This window comes from Sorex araneus, chromosome 1 (assembly GCF_027595985.1).
Source record: "Sorex araneus isolate mSorAra2 chromosome 1, mSorAra2.pri, whole genome shotgun sequence".
Lineage (NCBI taxonomy): Eukaryota > Metazoa > Chordata > Mammalia > Eulipotyphla > Soricidae > Sorex > Sorex araneus.
The window spans coordinates 316,351,909-316,364,599 of record NC_073302.1 but is presented as its reverse complement, the minus strand read 5'-3'; the positions used below and the strand labels follow the sequence as shown (position 1 = coordinate 316,364,599).

Sequence of the window (12,691 nt, the reverse complement as noted above, 5' to 3'; positions counted from 1 at the left end):
TGATTGCACCCAAGATCAGCATAATTTTAACAATAAAATCTTAAGGGAGTTGCTTGCATGAGAGCAAAGAGCTTTCATTTGGCAATAAGATGGTGTTTCAAATTTGTTCATAAAGCTTTAAGACAAAGCCCTCCAGAAAGTATTACCACCATCATTTCCCATCCCATAAACCCATGCCTAGCGTCAGCAGGCCACTTCTAATTTTAAAGTTAAAATGAGCATTTCTTCAGGAATCCCTCTGCCAGAATCAGGTTCTATTTGGCTTGTCAGTTACTTTACATTAGGACAGCAGTGAGGACAGGTGTGTGTGTGTGTTGGGGGTGGGGGGGCACGCATAAAGACTCCAGATGAAAACTAGCCCTAGCGGCTTCCTTCTATTTTCCCCAATCTTAACACAATGTGAGCTGATGAAAGAAGTTAACTCATCTCCACTGAGGGCAGGACAGATAGCCTGAGAAATTCTTCCAAATGTCACCATGAGTAAGGGTTGTAGCTTAGTATGTGAATCACTCTGACTCCCACGCAGGCATTGGGGGTTTTAAAGGGTGGGTTGGGGGAGAACAAAGCAAAGGTCTGGGCGGCCTCCCCTCGGGGCAAAGAAGTTGAACACGCAATGAACCGCGCTCTGTTCTTAATGAGGTTGCATCCAGATCAGATGCGGGGAATTTCCCAGCCCCCCCTCCAGTGCAGGGACTCGAAAGCAAACAAACATTAGAAGTCTCTTCACCAGATTGGGGTCACAGCCACCTTTTAGGAAACTGCCCCACCGCCCCATCGGCCATATAGGGGTGGGTTACAATTTAACCCTTTCATCGCTCCCCTTGCAGACGTCCCTGGCATCCCCCACCTTTCACCCCGCCGGTATTACAGCAATGATTCCTTTTTGGGGTGAACTCTGTAAATCGAATAACACATTGGCACGCTCGGTATGTGTTCAAGTTAACAGTGCAGGCACACAACCGATCAGCCGTTTTACGTAATCCGGGGCAGTGTAACTTTATGCCGACTGGTACAGCCAAACAGCCTCCCATCCTTGGAGAGCGGGCATTTATAAATCATCCATCTTCCTGCCTCCTCCCTCAAATTCCTTAATGGACCATTAGCAAGGGGATCGATCCCGGTTGCTTTAGTAGCAATACATAGCGGAGGCGCATCTGCTGTGTTTACTAGTGCCAGGAACGCCAGGGAAAAGTTGCGGAGACAGAGCCCAGCACTTTGCAAACCCCGGGAGAAGGGGGAAAGGAAAGGGAGGGAGCGGGTGCGAGGGTGCAGGGGACCTGCGCGGGGAGGAGATTGAACTCCGCTGCCTCCTGCCAGCAAGCTCCGCTTCCCCCCTAGTACCGGTCGCCACGGACGCCGGGCCAGAAGTGCCAACTTCTCCAGCGGCCGAGCGCCCCCCGCGTCTCGGGGCAGAGCCGAGCCCACCGCCCGTCTACCCCACACCCCGCGCCCCAGGGTCCGCGGAAGTGGGGGTGCGCAGCACTTACATCTCGGAATTTGTTCCACTGTCCCACTTCCTTGTCATACTGAGAGATGGTGGTGAGCCATTGTTTATCATCCAGAAAATTACCGCCGTCCGATCGCCCCCCGGCCGCAGCCACCGCCGCGGCCGCCGCCGGAGCCTGACTGCACCAGGCGGCCGCGCACACACACAGCACGGCGGACACCTTGAGCATCTGGGAAAGGAGACACAAGCGGGGCAGGGATGGGGGAGGGAGGTCAGTGTGGAAAGAGGGGTACCGAGAGCCCAGAGACCCTCCCCGCCGCCGCGAGCCCCGCATCAGCAAACACCCGGGGAGCTAGAGGGAGAGGGAGGAGAAGAAGGAGGAGCAGGAGGTGGAGGTGGAGGGAGAGGAGAGAGGAAGAGGAGGAGGCGATCGAGGGTGCCCCAGCCCAGTGGGCTTGACCCCTCCGAACCCACCCGCAGACCCGGGGCAGGAGAGGGGCGCTTGGAAGGAACGCTTCCCGGCACATCACCTTGGGAGCCCGCCCGGCGCTGCACAGGCTGCCAGGCGCTGCCAACTCGCCGCTCTCGGGAGCTGCCGCACGCGCCGCCGTCTCGGGCGGGCCACTCAGCACCCCCCCTCGCCGCCCCCCTCCTCCCTCTGCTCCCCACCCCCTCTTTCCTCCGCCGCCGCCTCCGATCCCACCTTCGTCTCCCCGCTGGCTCCCCGCCGCGAGTGGGCTGGGGCGGCTCTGGCGAGCGGGAGGCGGAGGATGCGGTAAGCGCGGGGCCGCGCCGGGCTCGTCTGCTTTCTAACCTCCGTGCCGGCGGGGAGCCTCTCCCGCCCGCCGCTCGCCGCCGGGGGCATCCTCCCCGCGCCCACGGCCAGCTCACGCGGCGCGCGCTCCCCCGCTCGCTCGCTCGCCGCTGCCCCTTGCAGGGGCAAGCCGATGGCTCCGGCGTGGGAAATGAGACCCGAGGAAACTTTTAGGCATCCACAAGAATCCCCGGAGCTTCGATCCTTTAAACCTGAGCTCCGCCTTAAGGCAAAGCTCTCTGCGGAGTCTCCGGAGCTAGGCACGATCTCAGAACATGTGCATGGAAAGTTCTGGACTGCAGCATGCAAACTTTCATGTTTAAGAATGGAAGTTTTTCGTCGTGTGTGTGTGTGTGTGTGTGTGTGTGTGTGTGTGTGTGTGTGTGTGTGTGTGTGTAAGAGACCCATTCACAGGTGAGGGCATTTGAGGACAACTACATCTCCCACCTATTTAGGTTATTTTCCCTTAATAGCGTGCCTTGGCAGCCGGTTTTCAAGAGCTGCAACCTGAATCTAAAACTTTAAAAGCCTAATAAACCCAATCTATATCTTTCTGTTGCAAAACTGAAGGGAGATTTTGAGATATAACACAATGCATCTCCAAACCACCATTTATGACAAAAATATTTCTTTCCAAGGGTTGGGCACATTTTAAATTAATTGCTACCCCAGGTAAACAGCACCTTGGACAAAGTGTCTCTCCCAGACAGAGGATTTAGGTGAAGTGAATAATATTTGCTTTAATCAAGAGAATTGTTGAGGCTAAAGACCTCTATTTGAATTGCTAAAGACAATTCAGTCAAAACTATTATCTTCTAAAGTAATGACCTTTGAAGTTTTTATGTAGCAGCCAACACTATTGAAGCTATTTGAACAGCCAAAGTTCCTTCTACTCCTATTTTCCATTTCAATCTGACTTAAGTGTTGGCTAACATTTTGCAAATCGTATTAAAGTAAAAGTAAACTAGCTCACTAATTAATATTGATTTCTAATTTTTAATTTTGATTTTAAAGATGAGAGAGAGTACAGAAGGTAAAGTGCTTGGCTTGCATGTGTGAGTCCCTGAGTTTGATCCCCAAATCACAAAAAGCCAACGATGAAAAGTACCAATCCTTCAAAAACATATTTATTTGGATTTCATCACAACTGGTTATGTCATGCATATTAGTGTGTTTCTAATGCCATTATAATTGATCATTAGAAAATAATTGGTCCATGTCCCAGTCTCCCATGCCTCCATCCTCATGCCTGAAACTTGACAATGTTTCTTTCAATTCAATATGGAGATTTTAATATATTTTAAAATCTTATTCTTTCTTACTTAAATCTGTGAGATCTTATCAAAAGATGGAAAAATACTGAGATTGTGTCTAAGTTGAAACTGCTGCACAGATGAAGCAAGTAATCCCCAATTAAAATGATCTTCTAATAAAATATTCCTTTAAAATAAGATGCAAAATGTTTGATGAAACTAGATTCTCTTGTGGCTGTCCATTAAACATGCTTGTATATTTTAGCATAGTACTACTTTTAGATTTTTGGTAGCATATAATTTTTCTACCTCCATTTTTCTTCAGAAGCATATATTTTATTACTGATATGTTCATAGATTTTCCTCAGATCTATGTTTAACTGGCAACTTCCCAAAATGCCACTCCTGAAAACATAAAATGATAGTTATACTTGTTATACTTGTCTTCACAGAACAGTCTTTTATAAGGCATCATCCTGTAGATCTGAGAACAGAGCTAGATTTACCAACTACAAGTTTTAAATGCTTTGCGTTTAAAGAGAATGAGCTTGTCTCCAGCTCTTTTGTGTTTATCTGGTTTGGATCAGCTGTCTCCTAGGACCAGCAACATCCCTTAAACCTCTGCACTTTTTATCAGAAACTTTTCAGGAGTTTCAGATGGACTAAACCTGAGAACAAAAGTATACTGAATATGAGGCTGTACACCTCTCTCTTTCTCTGTATCTTTGGAAATTTGGATTTTCAAAGAGCCCAAATCTACACTTTAATTATCACCTAGGCTGTCAGTTAACACTTCATTGAGGATTAGTTGAAAGTTTGTTGAGAGAATAACCAGCAGGACCTAACTCTGGAATAGTATTCAGTGGGAGATAAGGTAGATTAGGGCTTATTATAAACTTTATAATGCAAGGTGGTGAGCGCAAGGTGTGTGTGTGTGTGTGGCAGGGCGGGTGGTCATGTGTAATTTACTGCTTCTTGTTTTAGTTGAGAAAACTTGGGGGCAGAGAGAGGTCCACTGGAAAAGAAAACACACACACACACACACACACACACACACACATACATACACACACACCAGAAATTAGAATGAGGTGTTTGGATGGGGAGAGGAAGACATTCTTGTGCCAGTAAAATACATGGTAGCACTGAAAAGTGATTTTGCGTTTCTGATCATTTGTTACAGCATTAGAATTCTTTTGCTTTTTTTTTTCTTTTTTGAGTCACACCGGGTGATGCACAGGGGTTATTCTGGGCTCTGAATTCAGGAATTACTCCTGGCAGTGCTCAGGGGACCATATGGGATGCTAGAATTCGAACCCAGGTTGGCTGTGTGCAAGGAAAACGCCCTGCCAGCTGTGCAATCACTCCAGCCCCCAGAACTGAAATTCTTATCAGGACACAGGTCTTTTGCTTCCTAGTACTCTTGCTCTATCTTACATGTGAAATAATCATTTATAGACATTATGAAAAATCAATATACAAACCACTCCCGGCTTGAACTTTAACTCTATATTTTTTTCTTTCTTTGCATTTAAGATTTCTAGTACTAAAATTTAATCAATCGATATGCATTTATTTATTCCATATATGCACAGTATCTGGCAAGGAAATTTACAAAAATACTGAATCCATATTTTTTCTAGGTTTCCTTGCCCTGCAATTTTTTGGACAAATTCTAGACACACAAATACTAAGCATATAATAATGACAAGTGATCTATTTCTGCCACTTTTGAAATTGGGGTCTATGAAGACTTAAAAGAACTCCATTTCTTTAAATACATCCCATACAAACACACACAGAGTTTCTTTTTAGAGATTCTCTGCCTCTTAAAAATATGCTTCTCTGTTGTTATTTCTATGGTGAGGATACATAAGAAAGGTCCAACTTACTGTACATCCTCTGAGTGCCAGGTACAAGGACGGGCACCTTTTACAGTTGAGATTCTTTCTTCTTCACAGTTTGCCTAGGATTTTAACATTCATAAACATAAAGGAAGGATTTTCAGAAGAAGTTCACAAGAAGGATTAAACCACACCACTTCAAGGCTTTCTCCTCTATTTGGAAACATCTTTGTTGGATCATCCCTTGGGTACTTTCATTCCACTTCCCTATATGGTTTTACTGCCATGCCTTGTTTATGTATTGATCTCTGTTTCTCTGAGAGGCAGGACTCCTTTCTGAGTAAAGCCAGGATCAGGGGATGCTCAAATTAGGCAGGTTATGAGGCCAGACAGAAGTTACTCTGCATCCAAGCTAAGAGCTCTGTAGTGGGGCCATATCTCAACTTGGACCCAGACTCAGCAGCAGCGGGCCAGGAACCCAGCAGACTGTCAACCTGACTGAGAAGGAAGTTGACTTTGGCTGCCTCTCTTTCCTTGTGTAGAAGTGTTTTTGCCAATTAAACGTTCTTTGCCTTTCTAGAATGACCAGCTGGTAGAGATCAGGAACGAAAAGGGCCTTAAGTTTTTTTTTTTTTCATGTGTTTGAAATCAGGGCAGAAGCAAGGGTGCTTGCCTTTAATTACTCAGCCCATCTAAGTTTGGTCTCAACACTTAATATGGTCTCAGAGCCAGCCAGGAGTGATCCCTGAGCACTACTGGGTGTGGCCCAATGACTCGCCCCCCTCCCCCACATAAATAAAAACAGTGTTTGTCTGAAATAAAAGCTCAGAACAGAGCAATAGTACAGTAGGTAGGGCTTTCGCCTTGCACATAGCCAATCGAGTTTGATCTCTGACATCCCATATGGTACCCTGAGCACCACCAGGAGTAATTCCTGAGCACAAAGCCAGGAGTAACCCCTGAGCATCACTGGAATGTGCCCCGTCCTCCAAGTCCCCCCAACTTCACAGGAACAAAAATCACCAAATGCTGTGATTTAGTGACAGACAAAATATCGTAGTGGCACAATTTAACCATGTTTAATACATTTTTGTATACTGTATATACAAGTTGAGGGAAAAAAAAATCTGATTCATAAAAATCAAGATCCAGAGAACCTTATGCCAACTCCGTCTAAGGATCTCAACTTAGCAAATAAAAAAATTCATATAAAGTAAAACCTTGAGTATTAAAATTCAAATCCTGCTGATACCAGTATAAAAGAAGATGCATTCTATGTTCTCAGTTTTAAATTTTATTTACTGAACTATATAGCATTATTAATTTTTATTTAACAGATTAGTAAGAATATTTTCATTAAAGACATCAAAAATAAACAATTTTTTTCATTTTTTTTTGGCTTTTGGGGTCACGTCTGGCGATGCACAGAGGTTACTCCTGGCTCATGCACTCAGGAATTAACTCCTGGCGGTGCTTAGGGGACCATATGGGATGCAGGGGATCGAACCTGGATCAGCCCTCGTGCAAGGCAAACACCCTATCCACTGTGCTATCGCTCCAGCCCCCCAAAATAAACAATTTTTAAAAACTGAATGGAATTGCTAGAATAGTACAACAGACTTTTTGTTGTTACTGTTTGTTTTTAGAGACCAAAGGCATTTACAAGATGCTAGATACTTTTATTGGATAAACAGTCTCACTTTTGACTTAATGTAATCTAAAAGAGTCAGTGGATAAATTTTAAAGCTTTAATAAATGTCAGAAGCAAGTTAATCAGTTCAATTACTGTAATTCCTAAACTGGCATTTTTAAACATTTGAAACAAAGTTTGAATCTGATTATAATATTTGATTACTTAGTAGATGATACTGTTAAAACCCTTTAAGGCAATTACAATTTTCCTTAATTCTATTTGAGGGGTGTCTACCCAGAAGTGCTTAGCAGCAGTCTCGGCAGTGCTGGAGACACCCCAGAATCCCACATGCTAAGCCAATATTCTTTGGCTTAGAATGTTATGTGTTAGTAGGATGTATTTCTTTTTTTCTGTGCTTCCTACTCTAAATTTACTTTATATGGAGATAATTGTTTCTTGGCTACTTTTTGAAAAAAATCCTTTCATTTACAAATCTTAATGAATGTCAGTTATAAACACATAATGCACTGAGGGCTATTAGGCATGGGTAAAAAGTACCAAGACAAAACTAAAATGTTTAAGAGTATTTAAACAGGGGCGTGAGTAATTGTACAACGGGACAGGCACTTACCCAGCAAACAGCCAATTTATATGCTTAAAACATGGGTTAAATCCTCAGATCCCATAAGGTTCCCCAAGACCTGCCAGGAGAGATCCCTGAACACAGCTGGTTGTGGCTCCCAGACAAAACCAAATCAGAAGACATCCTGAAATTCTGACATTGCTTTCTCAGTCCCTGTTCTACCCTGAACACACACACATCTCCCTTGCTTCTTCTCTCTGTCCCTTTGCTTGCTTTTTCCACTCTGGAGAAGTGCCTGTTCTCTCTTGGACATGTATTTCCTCTTTCTTTCACTTCACATCTAAGTTTTGTTCAATAAAAACTATCTCACTTCACTAAATAAATAAAGAAAATAAAGAAAATTTTAACAAACAACTATTCACATGCACAGAAACACGCATTCTTGTGTGAAGGTTATTCAACTTAATATACCTAGGACAAAGAAACTTTTTAAAACATTGTCCTTGAGTTTACTCTAAATGTGGCTTTTTTCAAAAATTAGTTTTTTCTGCATTCATATTGCTATAATAACCTTCACATAAGAATGTATGTGAAGTGACATTATTCTTTGGCTTAGAATGTTATGTGTTAGTAGGATGTATTTCTTTTTTTTTTATTTAAGACTTTTATTTTATTGAATCACCATGTGGAAAATTACAATGCTTCCAGGCTTAAGTCTCAGTTACACAATGCCGAAACAACCATCCCTTCACCGGTGCCCATATCCCACCACCAAAAAAAATAAAACAAAACAAACAAACAAACAAAGAACACAGTACACCTCCTATCCCGCCCCCCCGCACCCCCCGCAATGTATCTGATAAATTTCACTTTACTTTCTATTTACTTTCGTCATATTCAATATTTCAACACAAACCTCACTATTATTGTTAGGAGTACCCCAGTAGAGTCAGACCTGTTGTGAAGAGATATGAGGTTTTGGATTTCTGTACGTTAGCAACTAAGTTCAGGGAGATTTCTTCCAGATATTGGATCATTGCAAGCTGGTAAACCCCATCTGTGGTCGTCATAATATAGCGGTCACCACACCCTTCACCCCTGGCAAGGAAGAGGTGAGAGAGAGAAATACCTTTTCCCTCCTGGGCGGGAATCGGGCCAAGGCTTAGTTCTCAGTCTGGAGACATTCTGCGAGGAACTGCCCATGCCAAAAAATTTAGCTGGCATCTGGAGTCACGCTCGTGCAGCTTTGGAGAGTCCGCACACACCTGTGGCCCCCGGGATCACATTTTCCCGTCCAGTAGGATGTATTTCTATAGCTATAAAATGTCTCAATCAAGGTCTACAAAGAGAGACTGAAGAGTTAACTTAGTGCTGGTTCCTGGACCTGAGCTTGATCTTCAGCCTAGCCCGAGGTACCAGCAATCCTCAGGACCTACTACTGAACTGAACTGTCCCACAGTGACTGACCAGCCCATTCCCCTCCCCCACCTCAGAAGTGCTTAAGAAGCCATCCTCAAAACTCACCAAGACAGGTCCTTAATTTTACTGACTAGTGTAAAAAGAGGCTATGTATATCATTCTCTACTGTTACTATTGGCTAGCTGCTACTGGAGAATAATAACCATTGGTAAGTACTCTTGTAAATTTTTACCAGTCCATTCTTTCATCTTAGCTAATTGGTACATCTCCCTATGTAAAGTATTTGTACCGACAGAGGGAATATTCAGTTACTGTCCATAGAAACAATGTCAAGAATCCTGTACTCTGCAGGAAAACAGTAAAAAAGGGGAAAATTAAACAAAACAAATGCTTCACAAACAGTGTATTTTAGAGTGTCTTGCAGTTGAAAAGCAATTCTCAAGCTATTTACAAATACATATTGATTGCTTTCTAAATACAATGCAGTGAATATGGGAATAGCTTATTGCATGATACCATCCCACAAACGTGCATGCTTCTTGGAGAAAAAATTGTATGTCAGTAATTGAAGTAGAACATAATGAATGTTCATATGAATGATATGTTCAGTAAGACTCTTCCTGAACCAATACTCAGACACTGAAATGGGAAATAATTATTGAATATAAATGAAAACTTTATGGAGAGCTTGATCCCATACAATCATCTCAAACAAGAGTATTAAAGAGTGGTGTGTCTGTTATGAAGCTGTTTAATAATATGAAACTCTACCCCAGGAAATCCAAGTGTGTTTATGGTTTTGTACAATGAAAGTAGTACTTAAAAATCTTACTGGAGGTCTAAAGAATGAGATTCCCTCTTGCAACTCAATGGTTTTGACTTGGTTGAATTCATAGCCTGAGCAAATATCTGCTAAGGAGGAAAAAGATAACAATGATGACTAATCTGTGATTCAGAAAATTCCAGATCAGGTATTTCTATTTGTGTGAGAATCAGGGAAGACTATTCCCCAAAGGACCGGAGGGAGGAAGGTCAGAGCATTATTTTGCAAAAAGCCTGGCAAAAGTGGCAAAGAATTCCAACAGAGCATTTTAAGGGGGCAACTTGGAAGTGGCAATAATAACAAAAATAGGTCATTTATCAGATAATACTTATGAGATTTGAAGAATAATAATTATTAGTTAGGGAAGGTATGATAGGAATAAAATGTTTTATATCTTTCTTGGATTAGCAATCTGATCCCAAGCACCCTCTGTCCCCCCCAAGTAGCACCTGGAGCACTGAGTCAGGAAAAATCCCTGAGCACAGGATATTTCCTCCACTCCCCTATAAATTCCCCCTAAATAAATAAACCTAATTGGTATAGTGACATAGAGAATGAATATTGGTATCTATAAACATGTCAAGGACCTGAGAGATAGTACAACAAATAAGACACTTACCTTGCATGTGGCTACCATCCCATGTACCACCTCATGTGTCCCCACCACCACCTCCAGTCCTGGAACAATGACCCTGAGCACTAAACCAGGAGTAAGCCCTGAGGTACAGCTAGATGGAGCCAGAAAAATTATTTTAAAGTCCAAGCAAAAAAAATCTATCTTAAAATATGGTTTTGATATAAAATATGTAACATATAAAATATAAAGATATGACCCAAGAATGGCCAGAAATGATTCTTGAGCTCAAAACCAGGAGTAACCCTTCAGTAAGTAAGCCTATAGCATGTCACAAACCTAGGGCCTACACCTGGCCTGTGCTTCCGGTTGCTGTAGTTGGTACTTAGGAGAATAGAAGGTGTGCAGGATTGAATTATTTGATAGATTTCATGTCTTCAGCATTGTTTATCTAAATAAATAAATTAATTAAATAAGCGTCAGCTGCTTTCTAGCACTTACTGTTACTCTCTGAGTTACCCTCTGATCCAAGGAAACACTTGCCAATTTTCCAGAGCCTGAATTAATAAGAGATAGCTCACCTACAGTTCAACCTTTCTCTTTTTCTTGGTAAGGGTACATTTTTGCTATTTTTAATTTATTTTCTTTAAACAAGCAATACTAATGTAAACGATTTGCTATATATACTAAAGGAGCTCTGGGTTGTAATTAACAACACTGTCAATTTAGTTGAGCTTATTTTTTTTATTTAAGAACCTTTTAATTACAAATTTAATTATTCAGTTTAGGACTATTCAGATTCTATATTTCATTATAGTTAAATTATGGGAGTTAGTGGTTTTAAGAAAATTGATTCGGTTCCTATAAATTTTGAACTTGAGTTCCCTAAAACAAAACAAAATGAAACAAAACAAAAAAAAAGAATCCCTTTGATAGTTACAAGAAATAAAAAAAGTAGTCAAAAAGGAAGATGATAATGATTACACACATCTAATGAAGCCATTAATGTGTCTCTTGATTAACATTAGTTTCTTTTCCAAGATTTCAGTGTAAGATTTCAGTTTTATTTTTCCTTTTGGGTCACACCCAGCGATGCTCAGGGTTCACTCCTGGCTTTGCACTCAGGAATTATTCCTGGCAGTGCTTGGGGGACCATATGGGACGCAAGGGATCAAACCCGAGTCAGCCGAGTGCAAAGCAAATGCCCTCCCCACTGTGCTATTGTTCCAGCCCCAGTATTTTCTTCATACATATCTTTACTCATTTCTTATTCTTAGTAAAAGTATGGGACTGGAGTGATAGCACAGCAGGTAGAGCGTTTGCCTTGCACTTGGCCAACCTGGGTTTGATTCCTCCATCCCTCTCTGAGAGCCTGGCAAGCTACTGAGAATATCCTGCCCGCACGGAGAGCCTGGCAAGCTACCTGTGGTGTATGTGGTGTATTGGATATGCCAAAAACATTAACAAGTCTCACCATTGACGTTACTGGTGCCCACTTGAGCAAATTGATGAACAACGGGAAAACAGTGCTACAGTAAAAGTATGATCTTACTGATAGTTCTTATGTATGGCTATTGTTATTTTAACTCATAATTGTTTCTAATTTTCTAAAGATAGCTAGAGGAATTCATATAAGCTACTTACTCTTAATGACATATAGCTTATTGCTTGCTGATACATGCACTTAAAAACTCTTTTTGAATTGGTTACGACTTCTAGTAAAATACATTATAAAGGGGATACTTTTGCTTTGCTCCTCTTCTGTAACAAGAACATACCAACTAATTCACAATTAAAAACAACATTTTCATATAAACTAGCATTTTTATTTCATGCTGATAAGATTTTTTATCACTATAAAATGATTCTCATGAATTTTATCAAAATGTTGGGACCAGAGAGGTAGTACAGTGGATAGGGTGTTTGCCTTGCCTATGTCTGCTCCGAGTTTGATCCCCGGCATTGCACGTGCTCCTTTGAGTCTTGCTAGGAGTGATCCTAGAGCACAGAGCGAGAAGTAACTCCTGAACACTGTAAGTGCAACAACAAAACAAAATAATAGTTTAACCTTACTCTTCTTGCCAAAATTTTCCCATGGTATATTTTATGAGTAAATTTCTGGTGTCATGGAGATAGAGCATTATTGGTTGATTCGTGAATAAAATTACTTAATTGTTTTTGCTTTGCTTTTCAGTTTTGGGGCACATCCAGCAGTTTTCAGAGTCACTCCTGGCCCTGTGCTTAAGGGTCACTCCTTGTGGTACTTGGGGGATCAGCGTGTGATGCTAGGGATCAAACATG

General features: G+C 42.0%; 1 protein-coding gene across 3 annotated transcripts in view; it reads right to left on the bottom strand.

Moving 5' to 3' along the window:
* Positions 1–2,418, bottom strand: part of SPOCK3 (SPARC (osteonectin), cwcv and kazal like domains proteoglycan 3) — a 389,483-nt gene extending 387,065 nt beyond the window's left edge. The window contains exons 1-2 of one of the 3 annotated variants that reach the window (XM_055131920.1): positions 2,262–2,418; positions 1,488–1,676 (exon numbers count right to left, since the gene is read on the bottom strand). In XM_055131920.1, coding sequence (XP_054987895.1) covers positions 1,488–1,676; positions 2,262–2,312 — 240 coding nt within the window. In that variant the 5' untranslated portion in view covers positions 2,313–2,418. Of the gene's footprint in view, positions 1–1,487; positions 1,677–1,977; positions 2,077–2,150 lie in introns of those variants that run through there. The other 2 variants (XM_004610366.3, XM_055131926.1) reach the window with 2 other exon arrangements.
* Positions 2,419–12,691: the final 10,273 nt, after the last annotated feature.